Below are 26142 nucleotides of genomic sequence, written 5' to 3'. Positions count from 1 at the left end.
TATAGGCCTTTTGCTCCTATGCAGGGGCGTAGTCTACATACTGTTTTATACATGTTTACTTGAGCCGCTGCATTTTGAATTAAAGGGAGGCGAGCCTCATCTCCGTGTGGTTATTGGAAGAAGCCCGTGTCACGTGACCAGGAACGTCAACGATTCAATGGCAGCCTACTGTTTTGTAAATTAACACAAGGGACAGCTGCATAAAATACTGTTTTAAACGACAGAATCGCATTTCTAAGGTAAATGTACAATTCAACGTTATCTTATTAAACTGACATGGTGTTAACAAACTTTCTAGCTGGGGTTCAGTTGCCCGATGCAAGAAAGCAATGAATGGAGAATATCGTGTGGTTGTAATGTGGAAGACGCTCGCGTGCTACATGCTACTCACGTAGCCCCATTAGTGTTGTCTAGCTAGCAAGATAGGCAAAGCCCACGAATGTTTTTGGTAGAAAATATGTCTAATGTGTTAACTACTACAGCTATGAACAACGTGTGACTCGTACTCTAATGAAATATATACAACATTGGCTAAGAAATTCGTATTATTTTGCTCAAAGTAACTTTTCCATTGAATATCCCCCACAGCAGACTGAAATGCCACACCTACCCCAACTGCGACAAAATAACTGTATTGAATTGATTAACACAATTATGTCAGTTGGAATCATTCAATTAGTAAATGAATTAGCTAACCAATTTCCCCCCCACTTGTTGCCAGCGAACTTCCTAAATAATTGTTCTGAAATGGTAAACAGCATCGCATGTAGGTTTCAGCCAATCCGTGAGTTCGGCCGTGCCTTTGTTGAGGCGATTGGATGACGCCCATACTGGCATCGATGAATAAAAACTACTCCATCAATAATATGGTATGATTTTATTCCTTTAACGGCCTGAAATGAAACCACTGATATTATCCATTATACACCATACAGTATGTCAAATCTTTCAAAATCATGATCTCACAAAATGGCTTTTTGTAGATGGGTTTCTTAGACCTTGATGCGTGATCAAAAGTATGCTGTATAAAGGCAGCATTCAGGCCTACGGGTAATTGAATAGTTTGCAATTGCAGCAAAGATAATAATCATAATCTGTTAATATTTAACCCTGGGTTTGTCTGAGTCAGCAAGGTTAAAGATCCATGTGCAGGCTAAGACTTTGAGCCCCACATTAACAGGCTATTTTTCAGATATCTCATAGACCGCTGAAGACAACATGGGCTCAGGTAATCGCATTATTCACATTTTGAGTAATAATAATGAATAACATATCTGTTTAGTTTGTTCGGTATGTTAAATGATGCGTTTGTGTTATTATTCTTTATCATTTTGTTGGAGGTCGATTCTAGTTTAGGCTATACATGGCCCACTTCTGACACCAATGCAGATGTATAAGCACAATGCAGACGTAGAAACACAATGCAGATGTATAAGCACAATGCAGACGTAGAAGCACAATGCAGACTTAGAAACACAATGCAGACTTAGAAACACAATGCAGACGTAGAAACACAATGCAGACGTAGAAACACAATGCAGACGTAGAAACACAATGCAGACGTAGAAACACAATGCAGACGTAGAAACACAATGCAGACGTAGAAACACAATGCAGACGTAGAAACACAATGCAGACGTAGAAGCACAATGCAGACGTAGAAGCACAATGTAGACGTAGAACACACAATGCGGATGTAGAAACACAATGTAGATGTAGATACACAATGCAGACATAGAAACACAATGCAGACATAGAAACACAATGCAGACGTAGAACCACAATGCAGACGTAGAACCACAATGCAGACGTAGAACACACAATACAGACGTAGAAGCACAATGCAGACGTAGAATACACAATGCGGATGCAGAAGCACAATGCGGATGTAGATACACAATGCAGATGTAGAAACACAATGCAGACATAGAAACACAATGCAGACGTAGAAACACAATGCAGACGTAGAAACACAATGCAGACGTAGAAACACAATGCAGACGTAGAACCACAATGCAGACGTAGAACCACAATGCAGACGTAGAACCACAATGCAGACGTAGAACCACAATGCAGACGTAGAACACACAATACAGACGTAGAACACACAATACAGACGTAGAACACACAATACAAATGTAAAAGCACAATGCAGACGTAGAAACACAATGCAGACATAGAAACACAATGCAGACGTAGAACCACAATGCAGACGTAGAAGCACAATGCAGATGTAGAAGCACAATGCAGACGTAGAAGCACAATGCAGACGTAGAAACACAATGCAGACGTAGAAGCACAATGCAGACGTAGAAACACAATGCAGATGTAGAAGCACAATGCAGACGTAGAAGCACAATGCAGACGTAGAAACACAATGCAGACGTAGAAACACAATGCAGACGTAGATACACAATGCAGACGTAGAAACACAATGCAGACGTAGAAACACAATGCAGACGTAGAAACAATGTAAGAAACAAATCAGCTGCTCTGTAACATTTTAATGTCTGTCACTAGAGTCTATCTACCGTAGAATCGTATCACAGGTTCTATTAGAAAAGGGAAGCTGTATAAAAAGAATGGTAAAACATCAGAGAAAAAATAATGTTTTCCCCACTGTAACTAGGTAACAGAGGTTTCCTGGATCATCACTGGTAAAGGCTCTGAGGTGAACGACAACCAGTGTACCAGTGTTGGGGACACGTTTAACCCCTTCAACATGGAAGCTGGGGTGAGTTTATTCTCTCATTTTCACTTACAATACATCATGGCCATTCTTCATGAAGTGTCTAGGATAGATCAGCATTCCTACTCTGAGACACTTTATGAATAAGGGCCCAGTACCTAGCCATCATAGGAGAATTTCCCCCACTGTGTAGTCCACTGTGTAGTCCACTGTGTAGCGCTGATCTCTGCTTTATTTCAACTTTAAAGTTCCACTTGATCAACAAGTCTTATGGAATCCAATAGAACTGTGTTTGATATTCCATCGAATCTTTGTCTTTGACAATGTCACAGTTGTTGGGTTTTGAGTTTGCAAGAAAGGCATTTCACTGTACTTATGCATGTGACATTAAAACTTGCAACTACACCACAACCACAACCATATACTTCACATCGTTTTCATAACCAGAAGTGGAAGTGTTTGTTGGAATTGGTTTCAATAGAATTAGAATGAGTAGAACAGTCATGGAACCTCTGACCCAGCCCTATTGACTTGAATGGGGACGTCCCTTCTAGTAATTCTATTTCTATGGTTGGTTCCGTCCTCTGCTCTGTTCTGTCCTCCCTCAGAACTCCAGTTGTTCCCGTGACAACGCTCTGAGTTGTGAGGTGGGAGACCTGACGAACAGACAGGGGACAGTCAGCCTGACACACAGACAGCTGTACACCGACACCAGCATACAACTGGCTGGGGACTACACAGGTAACACACAAGCATGTACGCACACACACAGAGACACACACAGAGACACACACAGAGACACACACAGAGACACACACAGAGACACACACAGAGACACACACACACACACACACACACACACACACACACACACACACACACACACACACACACACACACACACAGCACTGTAAGCTGGACCAGACAGAATACAAACAGCTGTACTCAGACACCAGCATACAAATGTCAGGGGAGTACACAGGTAACAGACACATGTCTGTTCAGAAATCTAGACTCCTTTATGATGCACATGAAACATAATATTGATGTATTGTCATTGCACACTCACCAAACTGCAATCCAAAAGTGTTGCATCACATTGTTTCCCAAGAGAATCAAGTTTCATGACAAAAATGTCAACCACCTTCACTATTAGGGGATATGTCATGTGTGAAACAACAAAGTAATTTAGGTGATAATATAAAAAGTATATTTCTGACTTTGGTGCTGTTGTTGATGTTGTTGTTGTAGTGGTCCACAGGTCCCTGGTCCTGAGGAGCGGCAGCGATGTCTTCGCGTGTGCCGTCATTCTTCCAGAATCCCCCTGGGCAGAGCAGACCTTCCCCAACGTCATGTCTTTCAGCAGGTGGGTGTGATTGGGTATTAAACCGCCTGTGAACTCAAGACTGTGTTAGCCCATCAAGCTAAGACCTACAGGCGTTAGTGTTGGGAGCCAATATGTGAGACTGATCGGGTATTAAACCGTGGAACTGGAGAGGGAAAGAGGAAGTGAGTGTTATATGTAATTAGACTACTTCTTTTTAATACTTGAGTACCTGGCATTTACATTTATTTGGAATATTTAAACCATCAAGGAACTACCAGTATTATCTCGCTCTGAGAAAGGGTTCTACATTGAACCCAAAAGGGTTCTAACTGGAACCCAAAGGGATTCTACAAAGGGTTCTCCTATGGGGACAGCCGAAGAACCCTTTTAGGTTCTAGATAGCACCTTTTTTTCAAAGAGTGTATTCTCACCACCTCCTCAGCCAGCCACCACACGTGCCACACCTGTATAAGATGATGGAGGGTTCATTTACAACAATGTGACACAACTCATTGATCATATCTTCATAAAGGGTTTGGCCCAGTGCCAATTGTCGAACCATGAAAACAATCCAACCATATTTCAAATGCTTTACATGATAATACATCATCACTAATCCTGAATTATGGGATTACAGTACATCATCATGAATTCATATATGCTGAGTGTACAAAACATTAGGAACACCTTCTCTTTCCATGACAGACTGACCAGGTGAATCCAGGTGAAATCTACAGTATGATCCCTTATTGATGTCACTTGTTAAATCCACTTCAATCAGTGTAGATGAAGGGGAGGAGACAGGTTAAAGAAGGATTTTTATACCTTGAGACATTTGAGACATGGGTTGTGTGTTTCATTCAGAGGATGAATGGGCAAGACAACATATTTAAGTGCCTTTGAACAGGGTATGATTGTAGGTGCCAGGCATATCGGTTTGAGTCAAGAACATCAACGCTGCTGGGTTTTTCACGCTCACCAGTTTCTCGTGTGTATCAAGAATGGTCCACCACCCAAAGGACATCCAGCCAACTTGACACAACTGTGGGAAACAATGGAATCAACATTGGCCAGCATCCTGTTCTTAATGTTTTGTATACTCAATATCACACAGATGGGTTGTCATGTGCCTTTTACTGAGGAGGGGCTTCCGTCTGGCAACTCTACCATAAAGGCCTGATTGGTAGAGCGCTGCAGAGATGGTTGTCCTTCTGGAAGGTTCTCCCATCTCCACAGAGGAACTCTAGAGCTCTGTCAGAGTGACCCTCGGGTTCTTGGTTACCTCTCTGACCAAGGCCCTTCTCCCCGGATTGCTCAGTTTGGTCAGGCGGCCAACTCTAGGAAGAGTCTCGGTGGTTCCAAACTTCTTCCATTTAAGAATGATGGAGGCCACTGTGATCTTGGGGACCTTAAATGGTGCAGAAATGTTTTGGTACCCTTCCTCAGATCTGTGCCTCAACACAATCCTGTCTCAGAGCTCTACGGACAATTCCTTTGACCTCATGGCTTGGTTTTTGCTCTGACATGCATTGTCAACTTTGGGACCTTATATAGACAGGTGTGTGCCTTTCCAAATCATGTCCAGTCAATTGAATTTACCACAGGTGGACTCCAATCAAGTTGTAGAAACATCTCAAAGATGATCAATGGAAACAGGATGCACCTGAGCTTAATTTCGAGTCTCATAGCAAAGGGTCTGAATACTTATGTAAATAAGGTATTTCAGTTTTCTATTTTTAATAAATTAGTAAATATTTCTAAAAACCTGTTATCACTTTGTCATTATGGGCATATTGTGTGTAGATTGATGAGGAAAAAAATATTTGCAATCAATTTTAGAATAAGACTGTAACGTAACAAAATGTGAAAAAAGTCAAGGGGTCTGAATACTTTCTGAAAACACTGTATATATCACAGGATGTTGGTGGCACCTTAATTGGGGTGAACAGGATCGTGATAGTACGGGAAAAAAAGGAAAAAAAAATGTATGAAATGTATTCACTACTGTAAGTCGCTCTGGATAAGAACGTCTGCTAAATGACTAAATTGTAAAAAAAAAAAAGTAAATAATAACTGGAGCGGAATCAGTGGAATAGTATCATATACATAAAACACATGGTTTACAGGTGTTTGATGCCATTCCATTTGCTCCGTTCCGGCCATTATTATGCAGCCTCTGTATATATTTATATATATATATGTTGTGAAATTGTATACTTTCCCAACAAATTATAAAAACAATAATACAAATTGTCTATTGTTCATTTTTCTCTCAAGATATGACTTCCGCAATAGGGTGGCAGAGGTCCTAGAGGTGAACATGTCCAGGGTCACCATCCTTCCAGGGTCTCCTCTGACCACAGTGGACGGACCATGCCAGAAAGTCAGCTTCCTTGTCTCAGGTACAGCCAATAATATAGTGCTGTATGTGTAGAGCACAGTGATGCACAATATTCTCTGATCAAAGAAGAAAAAAGAAGAAACATTTTATGAATTACGGAGGCAGTGGCACTTAAGACACATTTAAAACATTACATTGGTCATTCTTGACTGTGCACATGCTATTATCAGCTTCTTTATCTCAGGTACAGCTGATGACATACAGTAGGTAGTATATTGTTTGTCTATGGTTCAGCGCAATGATGCCCAATATTCCTTTATCAAAATCTGCCTGAAAACGTGTTTTCTTTGAATTTCTATACTGTTCAAAAGTTATATTCTTTCCAAATAAGATGCAGACAAATGTTCCAGCACAAACACTGATAATTGTGGCAAAGTCAAAACATTACAGAATGAATTATTGTCTGTGTGTCACGGTTGTCATTGGTAAAGGAGGACCAAAACGCAGCAGGAATGTGGATGCTCATCTTGTGTATTTATTTACAAACTAAGTGAACACCAGAACAACAAAATGAAACGAACTACGAAACAGTCTTGAAAGGCTCACTCAGCAAAACAAGAAACAATCTCCCACAAATGACAAACACACCCTAATATATGGGACTCTCAATTAAAGGCAAATAGACAACACCTGCCTTCAATTGAGAGACCAACCCCAATTAACCAAACATAGAAACAGACTCACTAGACTAAACATAGAATTACATGAATATCAAACAGTGCCCAAAAACCCCGGAATACTTAAATCAAATGTCCTTCTAGAAAAACACCACCCCGAACCACATAAAACAAATACCCTCTGCCACGTCCTGACCAAACTAAAATGACAATTAACCCTTATACTGGCCAGGACGTGACACTGTGCCCATATTATATACCAAGTCCCCTCTCCTGACCCTAACACTGAACAGGGAGGGACATGCAAGTGGTAAAAAGGAAGTGTGTGGGTTGCGCTGATGAATCAGATCAGCCTAAAACATCTGTCAGTGCATGTGGGGGAATTGTTTTAACAATAATAATAACGTGTAAAGTCCTAGTGCAGTCAAAAAGTGATATTCCTGTGTTTTACAATATATATTTTTCCTCACCATGAGGTTAAAATATAATTATGATAATGCTCTTTTAATGTAAGAGCTGTTTGAAAAGACAGCTTGATATTCTTGCCTGTTTTAGTGGGATGGCGCTTTAGCCTGCCTGGTGATATCACCAGGTGGTAAATTAGTTAATAGACCAATAAGAAAGAGAGTTCCAAATCTTTCTGCCAATAACAGCTAATTTTCAGTTTTCCCCTCCCCACTCAGACCACTCCCAGACAGTCCTAGCAAAATTCTAGCTTGAGAAATTGCTCTTTGCTATTTTTGACCATTTTAAATCACAGCAAGGTACTTAATTGTTACCCAGAAATGATTTGATATTGAGATAAAACGGCTGCATTGGACCTTTAAGCACTTGTGAGGGAGATCCCCTAGAGCTTATAGTCTACGAGCCTACAGCGACTTCAGAAAAACAATCAAGTATCTTCCTCAGTGAGTCATTGAAAGTAGTGAGAAGTTAGTCACCCATATTCAGAAGTGGTTTCAGGACAGGTTCACTGCAGAGGTGTTGAAGAGATGACAGTAATTCAAGTAAGAATGACAGCTACTGCACATTGTTGTCACTCATTTTAAGGTAAACGTCAGTTCAAGTCAAATACTAACAGTGACAATACAGCGTAGGTCTATCACCAGTCTAACGTTATAGTGGAAAGGTCAAATCAAATCAAATGTTATTGGTCACATACACATGGTTAGCAGATGTTATTGCGAGTGTAGCGAAATGCTTGTGCTTCTAGTTCCGACAGTGCAGCAATATCTAACAAGTAATCTAAACATTCCACAACAACTACCTAATACACACAAATCTAAGTAAAGGAATGGAATAGAATATATACATATAAATATATGGATGAGCAATGACCAAGAGGCATAGGCAAGATGCAATAGATGGTATAAAAAACAGTATATACATATGAGATGAGTAATGCAAGATATGTAAACATTATTAAAGTGGCATTATTAAAGTGACTAGTGATCCAGTTATTAAAGTGGCCAATGATTTCAAGGCTGTATGTAGGCAGCAGCCTCTCTGAGTTAGTGATTGCTGTTTAACAGTCTATGGCCTTGAGATAGAAGCTATTTTTCAGTCTCTCGGTCCCAGCTTTGATGCACCTGTACTGACCTCGCCTTCTGGATGGTAGCGGGGTGAACAGGCAGTGGCTCGGGTAGTTGTTGTCCTTGATTATCTTTTTGGCCTTCCTGTGACATCGGGTGCTGTATGTGTCCTGGAGGGCATGTAGTTTGCCACTGGTGATGCATTGTGCAGACTGCACCACCCTCTGGAGAGCCCTGGGGTTATGGGCAGTGCAGTTGCCGTACCAGGCAGTGATACAGCCCGACAGGATGCTCTCAATTGTGCATCTGTAAAAGTTTGTGAGGGTTTTAGGTGACACGCCAAATTTATTCAGCCTCCTGAAGTCCAAGATCATCTCCTTTGTTTTTTTGACGTTGGGTGAGAGGTTGTTTTCCTGACACCACACTCCAAGTGCCGTCACCTCCTCCCTATAGGCTGTCTCGTTGTTGTTGGTAATCAAGCCTACTACTGCTGTGTCGTCTGCAAACTTGATGATTGAGTTGGAGGCGTGCATGGCTACACAGTCATGGGTGAACAGGGAGTACAGGAGGGGGCCGAGCATGCACCCTTGTGGGGCCCCAGTGTTGAGGATCAGCGAAGTGGAGATGTTGTTTGCTTCCTTCACCACCTGGGAGCGGCTCGTCAGGAAGTCCAGGACCCAATTGCACAGGGCGGGGTTGAGACCCAGGGCCTCAAGCTTAATGATGAGCTTGGAGGGTACTATGATGTTGAATGCTGAGCTGTAGTCAATGAACAGCATTCTTACATAGGTATTCCTCTTGTCCAGATGGGGTAGGGCAGTGTGCAGTGTGATGGCAATTGCATCGTCTGTGGACCTATTGGGGCGATACGCAAATTGAAGTGGGTCTAGGGTGACAGGTAAGGTGGAGGTGATATGATCTTTGACTAGTCTCTTGGGCACTTCGTGATGACAGAAGTGAGTGCTATGGGGTGATAGTCATTTAGTTAAGTTACATTTGTCTTCTTGGGTACATGTACAATGGTGGCCATCTTGAAGCATGTGGGGACAGCAGACTGGGATAGGGAGAGATTGAATATGTCTGTAAACACATCAGCCAGCTGGTCTGCGCATGCTCTGAGGACACGGCTAGGGATGCCGTCTGGGCCGGCAGCCTTGTGAGGGTTAACACGTTTAAATGTCTTACTCACAACGGCCACAGAGAAGGAGAGCCCACAGTCCTTGGTAGCGGGCCGTGTCTGTGGCACTGTATTATCCTCAAAGCGGGCAAAGAAGGTGTTTAGGTGTGTGTGTCTGTGTGTGTGTGCGTGCATTTATATTTGGCAATCTATGTTGAAATCTAGTTTCTTGGAGGCCATGACACAATTCATTAGTCAAAAGTATTCACCTGGAATGTAAACCTATTGTTTACATCCGAAACGTTATAATTATGTTGTCTGAGTATTTGAACATCACACCACTTATATAGTTGTCTTTGTCATTAAAGTGTCACAACTGACAGTCAGGTAGAGAAGGAATAGAGGTGCTGAAACACGAGCTGTAGGTGTTCTTGGGTGAAGGAATGCCTTTTTGAAGAATGAGGAGGTAGGCTGCTCACAGATGGTTTGCAGGACACAGATTAAGCCTTGTATAATGGAGAAAAACAACTCCTCCTCACGCTACAGAGCAATTACCAGGGTTTTTGTCTGACGCTTTCAATGAACTGCCAAATCGTGGGAGTCTGTGTAGATGCTATGCTAGGTGTTGATTCTTCCCTCCATAAAGCTTTGTTGTTTTCTCAGCCCTTGTGTCCCAGTCTGAGAGCTACTCGGAGATAGTTGCGTTCCAAAGAATCCTATTCCCTACATAGCACTCTACTTTTAACAGAACCCCAATGGTCCTGGTCAAAAGTAGTGCACTAAGTAGCTAGCTGCTCAGGCCTCTGTGTCTGTCCAGACAATGAATAATTCTGCCCATTCAAAAGCCTTACAAAAACTGCTGGGTAACCTGATGCTGGAGTTAAGGGTCTGGCTATTCTCTATAGTGTACTACTTTTGACCAAAGCCCTATGTACCCTGGTCAAAAGTAGTGCACTAAGTAGGGAATAGGGTGCCCTTTGGGATGCACCTTTGCCCCCCTCCAAGTTGTCTGTCCCAGTGGGACAGAGGAGAGCAGTGTATGGAGAAGAGGTACCACAGTATAGCACAGACAGGATGGCCTTTATGACATCAGAAGAATACAGTGGAATGTTCTCAGTTTAGGACTGCCCGATGAAGACATACAGAGTTGTGAATGATAAACTATCTTTGTGAAAAAAAGTTTATTTGTCTCATCTAAAAACATAGTTTTTCCTTGATCTGGGTACTCAGACTAGGCTGTAGATTTATTTATTGAACCTTTATTTTATCAGAGAGTCATACTGAGTCAATAAATTACAGAAAATACACACATGAAAATATAAATACAAAATGCAAGCAGAAAGAAAAACACGGTCATAAAAAACAAAGACATTCATCAGTAATAAGGTCCTCAATCCGCTTTCTGAATTGCCATAGAGGCACCAGAACATCACATTTAACAACATTTTGAAGATTGTTCCTCAAATAAGGTGCAAGAAACTAAAGCTGATTTACCTAACTCTGTAGAGACCAAAGGAATTTACAGAGTTAGTCATCCCTGAAACCGGGTGTGGTAACTAGTATGACTGAAGTTTAGTAATGATGTTAGGAACAGTGGAACTTTTTGTAAAAGGGCTTCATAAATGAAAACATAGCAATGTATCAACCTACGTGACATCAAAGAGGGCCAACCAACTTTCTGGTAGAGAATGCGTGATATACCATCCAAGCTTTCACAGACTCCAAAACAATCTTTACACAATATTCTCAGTTTAGGGAAGCCTGATGAAGACATTACAGGGGAGAATAAAATGGTAATAACATTGTAATAATACAATGGTAACAAGTTACTCACAATGCTACATACTACTGTGACTTTTAATAACCAATACCCTGTTGACTTACAGGGGAGGTGAGTACGGACAAGATGAACTCTATCAAAGACAGTGAGAAGATGGGCATCTTCAAGCAGACAGAAGGTTGCTCAAGTAAGTACACCACTGACACACACACACACACACACACCCAATACAGTAGGTGTGATAGTGTATAACTGAACAGAAACATACAAATAAACCTTACTGTGTAGACGTATTAATGTAATACAATCTTTCATCTCAATGTTCATTTAAACAGGAAGTTCTGGACAACTGCTGGAGCCTGGGAGATATCTGGTGATGTTGACGATAGCTGCAGCCTACTTCCTACACTCTCTGATCCAGCAGTAGTTTATACTGTAGATCTAGGTTTGCATCCCAAATGGCACCCTATTCCCCATATAGTGCACTACTTCTGACCAGAGACTTTTAAAACATTTTATTTTTTATTTCACCTTTATTTAACCAGGTTTGCCAGTTGAGAACAAGTTCTCATTTACAACTGCGACCTGGCCAAGTTAAAGCAAAGCAGTGCGACACAAACAACACGGATTTACACATGGAATAAACAAATGTACAGTCAATAACACAATAGAAAAAATCTATATACAGTGTGTGCAAATGAGGTAAGATTAGGGAGGTAAGGCAATAAATAGGCCGTAGTGGCGAAGTCATTACAATTTAGCAATTAAACACTGGAGTGATAGATGTGCAGAATGAATGTGCAAGTAGAGATACTGGGGTGCAAAGGAGCCAAAAATAAATAAAAAAATAACAATATGGGGATGAGGTAGTTGGATGGGCTATTTACAGATGGCCTATGTACAGGTGCAATGATCTGTGAGCTGCTCTGACAGCTGATGCTTAAAGTTAGTGAGGAAGATATGAGTCTCCAGCTTCAGTGATTTTTGCAACTCATTCCAGTCATTGGCAGCAGAGAACTGGAAGGAAAGGCGGCCAAAGAAGGAATTGACATTGGGGGTGACCAGTGAAATATACCTGCTGGAGCGCGTGCTATGGGTGGGTGCTGCTATGGTGACCAGTGAGTTGAGATAAGGCGGGGTTTTACCTAGCAAAGACTTGGGCTTTGGTCAAAAGTAGTGCACTGTATAGGGAATAGGGTGCCATTTGGGCATTGCCCTAACCCTCACTCTGAATCAACACTGGAACTGTCAAATATTCCTATTTTCTAAACTGCAATGAAGTCTATATTTTGATGATCGTTTTGTCATTGATCTGAATGGTGTGGGTTTGAATTTGCTCTTGAAGCAAGCATTTTGTTGTTTATTCGTTTTTTATCCTAGATATAAAAAATATATATACTTTAGATGCCAACTAAATGCCAACTTCCTGTATTATATTGTAAATATTCCACGTTTGGGTAAATATGTATACTGTTTCAGCCCAATATCCACAACATCAAAGCAAACGTAATAGAGCAACAATTGTTCATTGTCCTTCCCTGTCCAATTACTGTATCAAAAATGCAATTTGAAGGAAAGAGATGCTGTAAATGTTTGCAAATGTGTCCCATTGTATGTATGCATTGTTTTCTCATGCATTAATGTATTAAACTGCCACTTTCCCATTTAAGGTGAATTTCCAAGTCTTGCATATATGTTTTTATTGAGTAACCATAAAAATAATATGTGATGATGAAAAAAAAATATTTGGATAAATACGGATTATTGAAAACGTGAATTTCATGAAATCTCTATAGGCCTTTTGCTCCTATGCAGGGGCGTAGTCTACATACTGTTTTATACATGTTTACTTGAGCCGCTGCATTTTGAATTAAAGGGAGGCGAGCCTCATCTCCGTGTGGTTATTGGAAGAAGCCCGTGTCACGTGACCAGGAACGTCAACGATTCAATGGCAGCCTACTGTTTTGTAAATTAACACAAGGGACAGCTGCATAAAATACTGTTTTAAACGACAGAATCGCATTTCTAAGGTAAATGTACAATTCAACGTTATCTTATTAAACTGACATGGTGTTAACAAACTTTCTAGCTGGGGTTCAGTTGCCCGATGCAAGAAAGCAATGAATGGAGAATATCGTGTGGTTGTAATGTGGAAGACGCTCGCGTGCTACATGCTACTCACGTAGCCCCATTAGTGTTGTCTAGCTAGCAAGATAGGCAAAGCCCACGAATGTTTTTGGTAGAAAATATGTCTAATGTGTTAACTACTACAGCTATGAACAACGTGTGACTCGTACTCTAATGAAATATATACAACATTGGCTAAGAAATTCGTATTATTTTGCTCAAAGTAACTTTTCCATTGAATATCCCCCACAGCAGACTGAAATGCCACACCTACCCCAACTGCGACAAAATAACTGTATTGAATTGATTAACACAATTATGTCAGTTGGAATCATTCAATTAGTAAATGAATTAGCTAACCAATTTCCCCCCCACTTGTTGCCAGCGAACTTCCTAAATAATTGTTCTGAAATGGTAAACAGCATCGCATGTAGGTTTCAGCCAATCCGTGAGTTCGGCCGTGCCTTTGTTGAGGCGATTGGATGACGCCCATACTGGCATCGATGAATAAAAACTACTCCATCAATAATATGGTATGAAATTATTCCTTTAACGGCCTGAAATGAAACCACTGATATTATCCATTATACACCATACAGTATGTCAAATCTTTCAAAATCATGATCTCACAAAATGGCTTTTTGTAGATGGGTTTCTTAGACCTTGATGCGTGATCAAAAGTATGCTGTATAAAGGCAGCATTCAGGCCTACGGGTAATTGAATAGTTTGCAATTGCAGCAAAGATAATAATCATAATCTGTTAATATTTAACCCTGGGTTTGTCTGAGTCAGCAAGGTTAAAGATCCATGTGCAGGCTAAGACTTTGAGCCCCACATTAACAGGCTATTTTTCAGATATCTCATAGACCGCTGAAGACAACATGGGCTCAGGTAATCGCATTATTCACATTTTGAGTAATAATAATGAATAACATATGTTTAGTTTGTTCGGTATGTTAAATGATGCGTTTGTGTTATTATTCTTTATCATTTTGTTGGAGGTCGATTCTAGTTTAGGCTATACATGGCCCACTTCTGACACCAAGGTAACGAAACAGGCAGGGATTGAGGCGCGAACCCTCAACCTTCTGGCCCGTAGCCGCACGGAATTCAACTGTGCCACAAAAGCATGCTCCAATGGTAGAGTCGATCTAAACCACGGCCATTACAGTTGTATTACACTGCTGTGTGTAATCTAGCTCTGAGGGAGCATCTTTAGCCATGTTGTGCTTCAGTTACTCTATCGTGGTTTATACCCCTGTATCTGGGGGAGGTAAAACTGTGACTGAGACAGATGAACTAACCTACTCGACAGGGGAGGCAGGAGCATGCTGGAACTGTGGATCCCTCCGGAGTCCCATTCTTGGGCTGCCTGTTCAGTTCGTCTGTTATGGCTTTACCGCCTGTATATCTCTCCCTAGACGCTGCCATGTCTCCCAAGATCACGGTGGAGCTGCTGCGGCAGCTACGGCAAGCCATGAGGAACACCAAGTACATCGCTGAGCCCATCCAGGCCTACATTGTCCCCTCTGGAGACGCACACCAGGTACTGAACACACACACCCACCAGGTCACGCACACACACACACACACACACACGGTCGCACGCACGCAAGAACACACACACACACACACACACACACACACACACACACACACACACACACACACACACACACACACACACACACACAGAATTACTAATTAGAAATTAGAAGTAATGAACAATAGTGAGTATAAGTCTGCCTGACCTCTAGTAATGGACAATGTGACTTTCTAGCAGGGTCCTCTCCATCTCCACATCTTTCACTCTACTCTTTCTTTCTCTCTCTCTCTAATCCTCATCCCTCACTTACACCCTCTCTCTCTCTCTCTCTCTCTCTCTCTCTCTGGTCTTGAGTTGTGATGTGAAGAGGTGAATAATTAAGATGTTATAATAACTGCTAGGGGACCACTTATACCTGATTACTGCTGGATCTGATCTCTCTCTCTCTTCTCTTCTTCTCTCTCTCTCTCTCTCTCTCTCTCTCTCGTTACAGAGTGAATACATCGCACCATGTGACTGCAGACGTGAATTCATCTGTGGCTTCAATGGCTCCGCAGGTGTGTGTACTTGTGTCAGGATCTAGTTCCCTTGTTATAAAGGAGGTTGACATGGCTAGAACACCAGTGAATACACCAAGACAAACTTATCACAGCCTTTGGTTATGTCAGACCGGATGAAATCAACACTTCATACAATACTAGGAAAGTTGTATTGTAATATCCCATAAATGCACACCTTGATTATAACAGTGAACTTTTACGCCCTAAGAAGAACAGGACATCGGTAAACAATATAGACAGACATTTGCTTGTATTGAATTGGGGTCAGAGTTTAGACACGTTGATAATAAAATGAAATCAGGCCATAGAAACAGGACAGTTCTGTAGCCTTGTTTGACAACCTTTGAACAGTAGCATAGTGACAACTAAAGACATAACTAAGAATCAGATATTGAGACAACGTGTCTCCAGGCACGGCCATAGTGACAGAGAACAGATATGCAGCCTTGATTGATTGATGACGTGTCTCCAGGCACGGCCATAGTGACAGAGAACAGATATGTAGCCTTGATTGATTGATGACGTGTCTCCAGGCACGGCCATAGTGACAGAGAACAGATATGCAGCCTTGATTGATTGATGACGTGTCTCCAGGCACGGCCATAGTGACAGAGAACAGATATGTAGCCTTGATTGATTGATGACATGTCTCCAGGCACGGCCATAGTGACAGAGAACAGATATGTAGCCTTGATTGATTGATGACATGTCTCCAGGCACGGCCATAGTGACAGAGAACAGATATGCAGCCTTGTTTGATTGATGACATGTCTCCAGGCACGGCCATAGTGACAGAGAACAGATATGTAGCCTTGATTGATTGATGACGTGTCTCCAGGCACGGCCATAGTGACAGAGAACAGATATGTAGCCTTGATTGATTGATGACGTGTCTCCAGGCACGGCCATAGTGACAGAGAACAGATATGTAGCCTTGATTGATTGATGACATGTCTCCAGGCACGGCCATAGTGACAGAGAACAGATATGCAGCCTTGTTTGATTGATGACATGTCTCCAGGCACGGCCATAGTGACAGAGAAGCATGCGGCCATGTGGACAGACGGACGGTACTTCCTCCAGGCCAGCCAGCAGATGGACAACAACTGGACCCTCATGAAGATGGGTAAACAACAACAACACTCTTAGTTCTTGAATGGATAAGTGAAGACACCTAGTTGAAGCTAGTATAAGTGGAAGTTGGTTTCTTCTGCATCTAAAGTTAAAACTTTAAAGCAAGTGCACTTAACCACTTTAGTATAGATTGGCCGATGCTTCTCTTGATAAGACATACCACACATGGGACAGTCTACTGTGTTGTGAGATGTGTCAGTATTTTCTGGCTCATTGCGGGTGTTTCCTGTCACCAGGTCTGAAGGAGACACTTAGCCAGGAGGACTGGCTGATCAGTGTACTGCCTGAGAACTCGACAGTAGGAGTGGACCCCTGGATCATTGCTACTGGTCTGTAGAGTTCTACATCTCTTACGTCATACACAATAACACAGTAATAATGGTGTAGTACATGTTGTGTACTATACTTCCAGTGCTAAGCATCTACCATTTTGGTGCTGACTATGGTAACGTGACCTGTCTGTTGTTCCATCCAGACCAGTGGAAGAACATGTCTAAGGCCCTGGCTGGTGCAGGCCACTCCCTGGTGGCTGTTCAGGACAACCTGATAGATGCCATCTGGATGGACCGTCCAACCAGACCCTCCACTAAGCTCCTCACCCTGGGCCTGGGGTTCACGGGTCGGTAGTACCGCTTGGAGCAATTATTGACCTATTCAACATTCTAGAGGTGTTATGTATCCTATCTTGTGATTGGTTGAAAGGTAGTAGCTGTACATGTATGTACAATGTTTTTGATACAGAAAGGATTTTGTTCAACAGTGACGATGGCATGATGACATCTTCCTCATCAATGGTTCACAGTTAATCCAGGTCCTCCTCTGTTCCAGGTCTGACCTGGCAGGACAAGATGACCGCTCTGAGATCCAAGATGGCCGAGAGGAAGATCTCCTGGTTCGTTGCCACGGCGCTGGATGAGATTGCATGTATGATTCCCTTTATACTGATATAGTTACTATAACACAGCACAGAGACATTTTTCCTATATAATTCACCCTAAACAGTCGTTGGAATTACCATATAAAATAACACCAACTCACTAACCCTGGTCATGTCAAGTTACAGGGTGCACAGGCTTTCGTTCCAACCCAGCACTAGCACACCTGATTCAACACATTTTTTTATTTTTTATTTTACCTTTATTTAACTAGGCAAGTCAGTTAAGAGCACATTCTTATTTACAATGACAGCCTAATCAAATGTCTTGATTGAAGAGTAGTTGATGGGTTGAATCAGGTGTGTTAGTGCTGGGCTGGAACAAAAGTCTGGCCAACCAGTAGACCTACAGGATGAGGGTTGATGCACTTTATTGAATGACCTCACCAAACAGTGACAGCAGGCACAGCCAATCGCATCGACTCCACGGTTACGTTGCATAACCCTGTGAGGTAGACACGACACCCCCTGGTCACGATCCAAGAACCCTGAGGCTGTACGGGTGTCCCTGTAGATGCCTGTCTGAGCACCTTGTTAGCTAGCCCTAACGAGCCTATAGAGCTCTCAGAGCTGATTGGCTGGCCAGAGTGTTTGTGTTAATTAGGGAGGACAATGTTGATGTTGATTGCAGTCGTCCAGTCACTTTTAGACTAGTGTGTCTAAATGAGGGGGTTTGTCTGGGCTTCTTCCCTAGAAGGTGAGGAGGGTAACCTCATCATCATCACAATAATAATAATAATAATAATACAATTATTATTAATAATAATAATATTAATAATAATGATTAGGATCATATTAATGATTATGATAATAATAATAATAACACAGTGTTAGCTAATTTATTTTGAGCAGCAAGACACATTTTTAAACAGCTGTTTACAAGATTCAAACTGCTGTACATAAAAATCTAAATCAAATTTGATTTGTCATGTGCCGAATACAACAGGTGTAGACCTTACAATGAAATGCTTACATACATTACTGCATTTGTTGAAGGAGAACAGGAAAAATCGTATCCACCAAACAGGTGTAAAGTAGTAGTGTGTTTTAACTGTGTTACTCTTCTCAGGGCTGTTCAACCTCCGTGGCTCTGACATCGAGTACAACCCTGTTTTCTTTGCGTACGCCATCGTTGGAATGAACACAATCAGGTAAAAGATCCTAAAAGCACCTAAATTAATCTAAAATAAAATAAAAACACTTTACTTTCTTTCCCGACTGTCCTTTCTCTGACACAGTATAGAATGCACAGCATACTTTGATCTCCCATGAGAAGTAGGTCATTAATCTGACCTCTGACCCCACCTAGGCTCTTTGTGGACATCAAGCGTCTGGCCGTGCCGACGGTGAGGGAGCACCTTCAGCTGGACACGCCCTCCAAGGCGGAGCTTAGCATCCAGACCGCCCCCTACGAGTCTGTGTTCACGGAGCTGCAGGCCGTGTGTGCCTCCCTGGTGCCCAAGGAGAAGGTGTGGATCAGCGACAAAGCCAGCTGCGCCCTCACACAGGTCATCCCCAAGGTGAGCGAGTGCGACTGTGTAATGTCTCACACAAAATGGCTGTAGTGGGTGCTCATGCAGGTTTTTCCCAAGGTGAGAGAGTACAACTGTGTAGTCAGGCACAAAATGACCACTGTGCATAGCTGTATCACATGAGTGGGATGGGGATGAGTTACCCCCAAACAATGTAAAGTACGTTTGTTAATAAAGTCAGCAAAAATAGAAACGTCCTCACTGTCAACTGCGTTTATTTTCAGCAAACTTAACGTGTAAATATTTGTGTGAAATATAAGATTCAACAACTGAGACATAAACTGAACAAGTTCCACAAACCATGTGACTAACAGAAATGGAATAATGTGTCCATGAACAAAGGGGGGTCAAAATCAAAAGTAACAGTCAGTATCTGGTGTGGCCACCAGCTGCATTAAGTAGTGCAGTGCATCTCCTCATGGACTGCACCAGATTTTCCAGTTCTTGCTGTGAGATGTTACCCTTCTTTTCCACCAAGGCACCTGCAAGTTCCCAGACATTTCTGGGGGGATTGGCCCTAGCCCTCACCCTCCAATCCAACAGGTCCCAGACGTGCTCAATAGGATTGAGATCCAGACTCTTTGCTGGCCATGGCAGAACACTGACATACCTGTCTTGCAGGAAATCACGCACAGAACGAGCAGTATGGCTGGTTGCATTGTCATGCTGGAGGGTCATGTCATGATGAGCCTGCAGGAAGGGTACCACATCAGGGAGGAGGATGTCTTCCCTGTAACGCACAGCGTTGAGATTGCCTGCAATGACAACAAGCTCAGTCCGATGATGCTGTGACACACCGCCCCAGACCATGACGGACCCTCCACCTCCAAATCGATCCTGCTCCAGAGTACAGGCCTCAGTGTAACGCTCATTCCTTCAACGATAAACACGAATCCGACCATCACCCCTGGTGAGACAAAACCGCGACTCATCAGTGAAGAGCACTTTTTGCCAGTCCTGTCTGGTCCAGCGATGGTAGGTTTGTGCCCATAGGTGACGTTGTTGCCGGTGATGTCTGGTGAGGACCTGCCTTACAACAGGCCTACAAGCCCTCAGTCCAGCCTCTCAGCCTATTGCGGACAGTCTGAGCACTGATGAAGGGATTGTGCGTTCCTGGTGTAACTCGGGCAGTTGTTGTTGCCGCCATCCTGTACCTGTCCCGCAGGTGTGATGTTCAGATGTACCGATCCTGTGCAGGTGTTGTTACACAATCAGCTGTCCATCCTGTCTCCCTGTAGCGCTGTCTTAGGCATTTCACAGTACGGACATTGCAATTTATTGCCCTGGCCACATCTGCAGTCCTCATGCCTCCTTGCAGCATGCCTAAGACACGTTCACACAGATGAGCAGGGACCCTGGGAATCTTTCTTTTGGTGTTTTTCATAGTCAGTAGAAAGGCCTTTTTAGTGTCCTAAGTTTTCATAACTGTGACCTTAATTGCCTACCGTCTGTAAGCTGTGTGTCTTAACGACCGTTCCACAGGTGCATGTTCATTAATTGTTTATGGTTCATTAAACAAGCATGGGAAACAGTGTTTAAACCCTTTACAATGAAGATCTGTGAAGTTATTTGGATTTTTACGAATTATCTTTGAAAGACAGGGTCCTGAAAAAGGGATGTTTCTTTTTTTTGCTGAGTTTACATGTAGGCCTATTTAGTAAAATGATATGTGTAGCATCAGGTACCAACTAATTCATTGCTTTGTTTTTCTGTTTTGTCCATAGGCCCACCGGTCTCTTATCCCCTACACTCCTCTCTGCCTCGCCAAAGCTGTCAAGAACACCACCGAGATTCAAGGGATGAAAATGGCCCATGTAAGTTACCTTTGACATTTTGACCCATACAATTATTTAATTGGATTTTAGACATCATGAAATCCCCATAATTGTATCATCAACCAGCCATTGATCATGTTTGACTTTTTCTCCTCAACCACAGATCAAGGATGCTGTCGCCCTTTGTGAGCTCTTCGCTTGGTTGGAAAAAGAGGTACATTATATGTACTTTTAAAATGTAATTTCCAGTAGTTTTGTAGCTGAAAGTAGTATTAACGTTTTATGACTGCAGACTTTTTGGCTGTGAGTGTTGCAATGACTACGTGTCATGTACTGTGTGGTTGTTGTTTTATAGATTCCAAAAGGCACAGTGACTGAGATATCCGCAGCAGATAAGGCCGAGGAGTTACGCAGGTGGGGTTCTACTTTTCACTTCAACCATAAAATAATAAAGCTATGCAATAACAACATCTCTGATGTTTGCTCTCCAACTTCACTTATTATCCTGGATCTTTAGATTGAGATTGTATAGGTTCCGTGCAGTCACTACACTGTGAAAAATCATTTCTGATGCACAAGGCAATAGGACAATTGCATACACCTCTCTCATCTCTTTCTCAAAACACATTGGAGAAGAAGGTCAGAGGGGAGGGATCTCTGGCTTTCTGGGAAGGACACGAGGAGAGAGTAGAGCGGACACGAGGAGTATGTAATTGAGATATTCCCAGTGAGTCAGAGGCTTTTGCATGATAGGGATATTTAGTATTTTAACTCCCTCTATTGAAACAATTAGGAACTGTATGTACCTACTTCAACTTTGTGATACGTGCCTAAGAACAGCCCACAGCCGTGGTATATTGGCCATATACCACACCCCCTCAGTCCTTATTGCTTAAATACACATAAATAAATATTCATGTATTTTATGTGGTTTCAGCCAGCAGAAAGACTTTGTCGGACTCAGCTTCCCATCCATTTCCAGTGTTGGACCAAACGGAGCAATCATTCATTACAGGTACCTTTGTTTATTGTATAACTTTATTACACTGTAATTAATGTAGAGTTGTCTATAATCATGTTTTTGTTAACTTATTTTGTATTTATGTACTCATTTTTGTTGTCCTATAGACCCCTCCCTGAAACCAACAGAACTCTCTCTCTAAACGAAATCTACCTCCTTGACTCTGGAGCCCAGTATATGTAAGCAATAATCCCACATGTAATAATGCTACACATAATCCCACATGTAATAATGCTGCACATAATCCTACATGTAATAATGCTACACATAATCCCACATGTAATAATGCTGCACATAATCCCACATGTAATAATGCTGCACATAATCCTACATGTAATAATGCTACACATAATCCTACATGTAATACATAATAATGTGACACATAAGAAAAGAACGTTACAAATAAAACATATAGTTATAATAAATTCTGGTTCTGGTGTTTTCTAGTGATGGAACAACAGACGTCACCCGCACCATGCACTTTGGATCCCCCTCTGCTTATGAGAAGGTAACAGTTATCCATATGGCCTCTCCTCTCATGACCTGCTACAGCATATGACAGAGAGAAAGTCCCAGTGGTATGTTCAGTGACCTATAGATTTTCTCTCTATATCTCAGGAAACCTTCACCTATGTTCTGAAGGGACATATAGCCGTCAGTGCTGCCATTTTCCCCAACGGAACCAAAGGTGAGACCTTGTTGTTTGTGGAGTACTCAATGTTGCCAGTGTTTGTTTTTAAATGACTAATATGTGAAATGTAAACCTCCACTCCCCCCTCCTCCCCCTCCACCTTTAGGCCACCTGCTGGACTCGTTTGCCCGCCAGGCGCTGTGGGAGTCTGGGCTGGACTACCTCCATGGTACGGGCCACGGGGTGGGATGTTTCCTCAATGTCCACGAGGGACCCTGTGGGATCTCCTACAAGACCTTCGCCGACGAGCCCCTGGAGGCAGGCATGATTGTCAGCGATGGTGGGTACGCTCACACATATATGGACGTACACACACACAGACATGCAGGCACACATACACACACACTTACTATCATGTATGCATACATGCATACACAAACACACAGACAATTTAACTATTTCTCTCTCTCTGTTTGTCTCTGTCTGTTTCTCTCTCACACACCTGAACTTGTCTCCTTCCTTTCCTCAGAACCTGGGTACTATGAGGACGGCTTGTTTGGCATTAGAATTGAAAACGTTGTTCTGGTGGTGCCAGCAAAACCCAAGGTAAGAGATTGACTGAATAAGTATAAAATGAAATGAAGTGAAGTGTGTATAGAGTGAAGAATGAGTATTTATGTTTATGGAGACAGATTGACTGACTATGTGTAAAATGAAGTGTGAAGACCATGTGACCTTTGTGTCTGTGTCCTCAGTACAACTACAGAAACAAGGGCAGTTTGACGTTTGAGCCTCTCACTCTGGTCCCCATCCAAGCCAAGATGGTAAACACAGATATTCTCACCCAGAAAGAGGTCAGTCTTGGTCCCCATTCTTTGGAATTCATATTTTACCAAACACACAGTTTCTTTAGGAGCTATCATTCATGTATTTCTACTAAAATAAAGCACACATTTATTTCAACTAAAATAGAGCACCCATTTATTTCTACTAAAATAGAGCACTCATTTAGTTCACCCAGTTCTACTAAAATAAAGCACCCATTTAGTTCTACTAAAATAAAGCACCCATTTATTTATACTAAAATAAAGCACTCATTTATTTCTACTAAAATAGAGCACTCATTTAGTTCACCCAGTTCTACTAAAATAAAGCACCCATTTAGTTCTACTAAAATAAAGCACCCATTTATTTATACTAAAATAAAGCACTCATTTATTTCTACTAAAATAGAGCACTCATTTAGTTCACCCAGTTCTACTAAAATAAAGCACTCATTTATTTCTACTAAAATAAAGCACTCATTTATTTATACTAAAATAAAGCACTCATTTATTTCAACTAAAATAGAGCACCCATTTATTTCTACTAAAATAGAGCACTCATTTAGTTCACCCAGTTCTACTAAAATAAAGCACTCATTTATTTCTACTAAAATAAAGCACTCATTTATTTATACTAAAATAAAGCACTCATTTATTTCTAATTTTAAAAAGTCATCATTATACAGCTCTATAATGTAAACATGGCACTTGAAACTTGGGTAGAAAAACTGTATTGTTTGGTTGAATGAAGTGACACGTAGTAGAGCAGAAATAAAACAATCTTTCAGTTTCAAATCAGCTTTGCCATAGGAGAGAAAGATAATGTATGAGGAGGTCTTCAGGAAATATCCACAGGTGCTCTTTGAAACCGGGGAAATCGATTAGTAATAGTTCTGCCATTTTGTATGTTATCACTCTGTGTGTGACACTCCCTCTTCTCTTCCTGCAGCGTGATTGGGTGAACGAGTACCACAGGCAGTGCCGGGAGACGATTGGAGCAGAGCTGGAGAGGCAGGGCCGCAAGGAGGCCCTGGATTGGCTGATCAGGGAAACCCAGCCAATCGCCTGAAGGCTATTCTGTGACAGACTCTAATTTAAACCAATTGTATTGCCCAGGAGTACAATTGAGCAATCAATTGATTGCTCATCTCAGCAGTGATGATAACCTTTTCTTTTGATATTTTCTCTGAGAAGCTACTATCTATCGTTCTGGTCTCTGTGTATTTCACGCTATGCTTCTTTTCTAAAGCACACCATCCATGTCTGAACTGTTTTATGGCGATTCAATAAATATCCAAGTGTGGGAAAAAAGGATCTTTCACAACTTCCAAATAACTTCATCAAAGTTCATCCACTTTAGACAATGTTTTTCCCAAAATACAAACTTGAATAGGACAAAAAATCAAACACTCCTCCCATGAAGTGGAACATGCCACCTTGCTCTAGAGCTGCATGTAAAAGTTGGGTGGGTCCAGGATGATACCACTATTGGGATCATTGGCGTAGTCCTGAAAAGTTAGCTCTTCTTGCTCCTTCGATCCACCAGGGGCGATATTCTGGATCGTGTCCTCTTCCTCCAGCCCTATGGGTAGAGGGTTACTGTAGATGTAGTAGATTCTGGAGTTGTCCTTAGATGCTTCCTGTTTTCTGAAGAATGAGAGAGGGTTTCTGAAACTGGTGGATCTCTTGACAGCTCTGATGTCCACCGGGTTGACTGGTACGTCACGAAGCACAGCACTCTCATACATATGGGCCCTCTTCGACAGCCTGGAGGCGGGAAAAGATATAATGCGCTTTCAGGGAACTGTGGGACTTTCTATGTGTTCTTTCTTGTCATTTTAAACCAATGCATTAAAATGTCCATCATTATTTTGTTTGCACACCAACATGGTAAACCAACATGGTAAAAACAGTTGCTGTGAAAGACCATTCAGTTTCATAATTTGTCCATGGAGTGTCACTGTTCTACTGTGTTAAATGTGGAGCCGTACAGTGAGGAAAAGGCTACGCCAGAGGAAGCCGGGCTCATTGTAATGGCTGGAATGGAATAAATGGAAAGGTATTAAACGCATCAAACATAGAAACGACATGTTTGACTCCGTTCCATGAATTCCATTCCAGCCGTTACATTGAGTTGGCCTCCTATAGCTCCTTCCGCCAGCCTCCTCTGGGCTACACGTCTAGGTTTGTCACCAAAATAATCTTCAACAAAGGTTCAATGTTATTTAAGCGTCATATTCATTTACCAAATATTTTGTTTGCTCAAATGTAGCCTAATGAGTGAGAGTCATTACTAAGATGACTTTAGCTGAGGATGCCAACATGACTCAGAGAGGTAATTGTAAGCCAGCGATATAAACATGACCCAAAGACAGATGATCTCCTGCGACCGTGACAGGAGATGCTGTAGAGCCTCTTTACTAAGATATATATGAAGTATAGGGAATTATGGGTACTGTAGTACAACAAGCCTTACCTTCTGTGACTGTGACAGGAGATGCAAAGCGAGAGGTTTTACTCCACCCAAAATCTGTCCATGAAAATAATTTATTTACAAAAATAAATTTTTGTATGGAGGTCAACGAGAGAGTGTT

General features: G+C 41.9%; 2 protein-coding genes across 10 annotated transcripts; both read left to right on the top strand.

Annotated features, from left to right (window-relative positions):
- Positions 1 to 87: 87 nt before the first annotated feature.
- On the top strand, positions 88 to 12021 carry LOC123725455 (uncharacterized). Of its 6 annotated transcripts, none has more exons than XM_045691027.1 (9): positions 88 to 239; positions 771 to 869; positions 1193 to 1228; positions 2630 to 2734; positions 3298 to 3430; positions 3941 to 4055; positions 6294 to 6418; positions 11570 to 11650; positions 11799 to 12021. In XM_045691027.1, the coding sequence occupies exons 2-9, from the start codon at positions 819 to 821 to the stop codon at positions 11888 to 11890; spliced, it is 738 nt and encodes a 245-aa protein (XP_045546983.1). In that variant the 5' UTR covers positions 88 to 239; positions 771 to 818; the 3' UTR covers positions 11891 to 12021. The 6 variants fall into 6 exon arrangements, with proteins under 6 accessions (XP_045546983.1, XP_045546981.1, XP_045546982.1 ...); XM_045691025.1 differs by having other exon boundaries at positions 1181 to 1228; XM_045691026.1 differs by having other exon boundaries at positions 759 to 869.
- Positions 12022 to 13351: 1330 nt separating this feature from the next.
- On the top strand, positions 13352 to 24862 carry xpnpep1 (X-prolyl aminopeptidase (aminopeptidase P) 1, soluble). 4 transcript variants are annotated; one of them, XM_045690441.1, is made up of 22 exons: positions 13367 to 13493; positions 14025 to 14123; positions 14447 to 14482; positions 15013 to 15137; positions 15631 to 15694; positions 16719 to 16823; positions 17068 to 17160; positions 17307 to 17450; positions 17660 to 17755; positions 18835 to 18916; positions 19075 to 19285; positions 21022 to 21111; positions 21236 to 21286; positions 21428 to 21486; positions 22010 to 22087; positions 22201 to 22272; positions 22541 to 22601; positions 22712 to 22781; positions 22891 to 23064; positions 23254 to 23330; positions 23480 to 23578; positions 24498 to 24862. In XM_045690441.1, exons 3-22 carry the CDS (start codon positions 14473 to 14475, stop codon positions 24615 to 24617), a joined length of 1881 nt encoding a protein of 626 aa, XP_045546397.1. In that variant the 5' UTR covers positions 13367 to 13493; positions 14025 to 14123; positions 14447 to 14472; the 3' UTR covers positions 24618 to 24862.
- The last annotated feature ends 1280 nt before the right edge of the window (positions 24863 to 26142 follow it).

This window comes from Salmo salar, chromosome ssa12, assembly GCF_905237065.1.
Source record: "Salmo salar chromosome ssa12, Ssal_v3.1, whole genome shotgun sequence".
Classification (NCBI taxonomy): domain Eukaryota; kingdom Metazoa; phylum Chordata; class Actinopteri; order Salmoniformes; family Salmonidae; genus Salmo; species Salmo salar.
The sequence above is the reverse complement of the archived record's forward strand: the minus strand, read 5'-3'. Positions and strand labels throughout refer to the sequence as shown.

Bases quoted from the DNA above. Each gene is read 5' to 3' on its own strand.
- LOC123725455 (XM_045691025.1), top strand. From the start codon at position 819: ATGACGCCCATACTGGCATCGATGAATAAAAACTACTCCATCAATAAT. The intron at 2,735-3,297 runs GTGAGTTTATTC...GTCCTCCCTCAG, and splicing joins CCTTCAACATGGAAGCTGGG to AACTCCAGTTGTTCCCGTGA. The intron at 11,651-11,798 runs GTAAGTACACCA...TCATTTAAACAG, and splicing joins GCAGACAGAAGGTTGCTCAA to GAAGTTCTGGACAACTGCTG.
- xpnpep1 (XM_045690441.1), top strand. The intron at 18,917-19,074 runs GTAAAAGATCCT...GACCCCACCTAG, and splicing joins GTTGGAATGAACACAATCAG to GCTCTTTGTGGACATCAAGC. The intron at 21,487-22,009 runs GTGGGGTTCTAC...ATGTGGTTTCAG, and splicing joins AAGGCCGAGGAGTTACGCAG to CCAGCAGAAAGACTTTGTCG.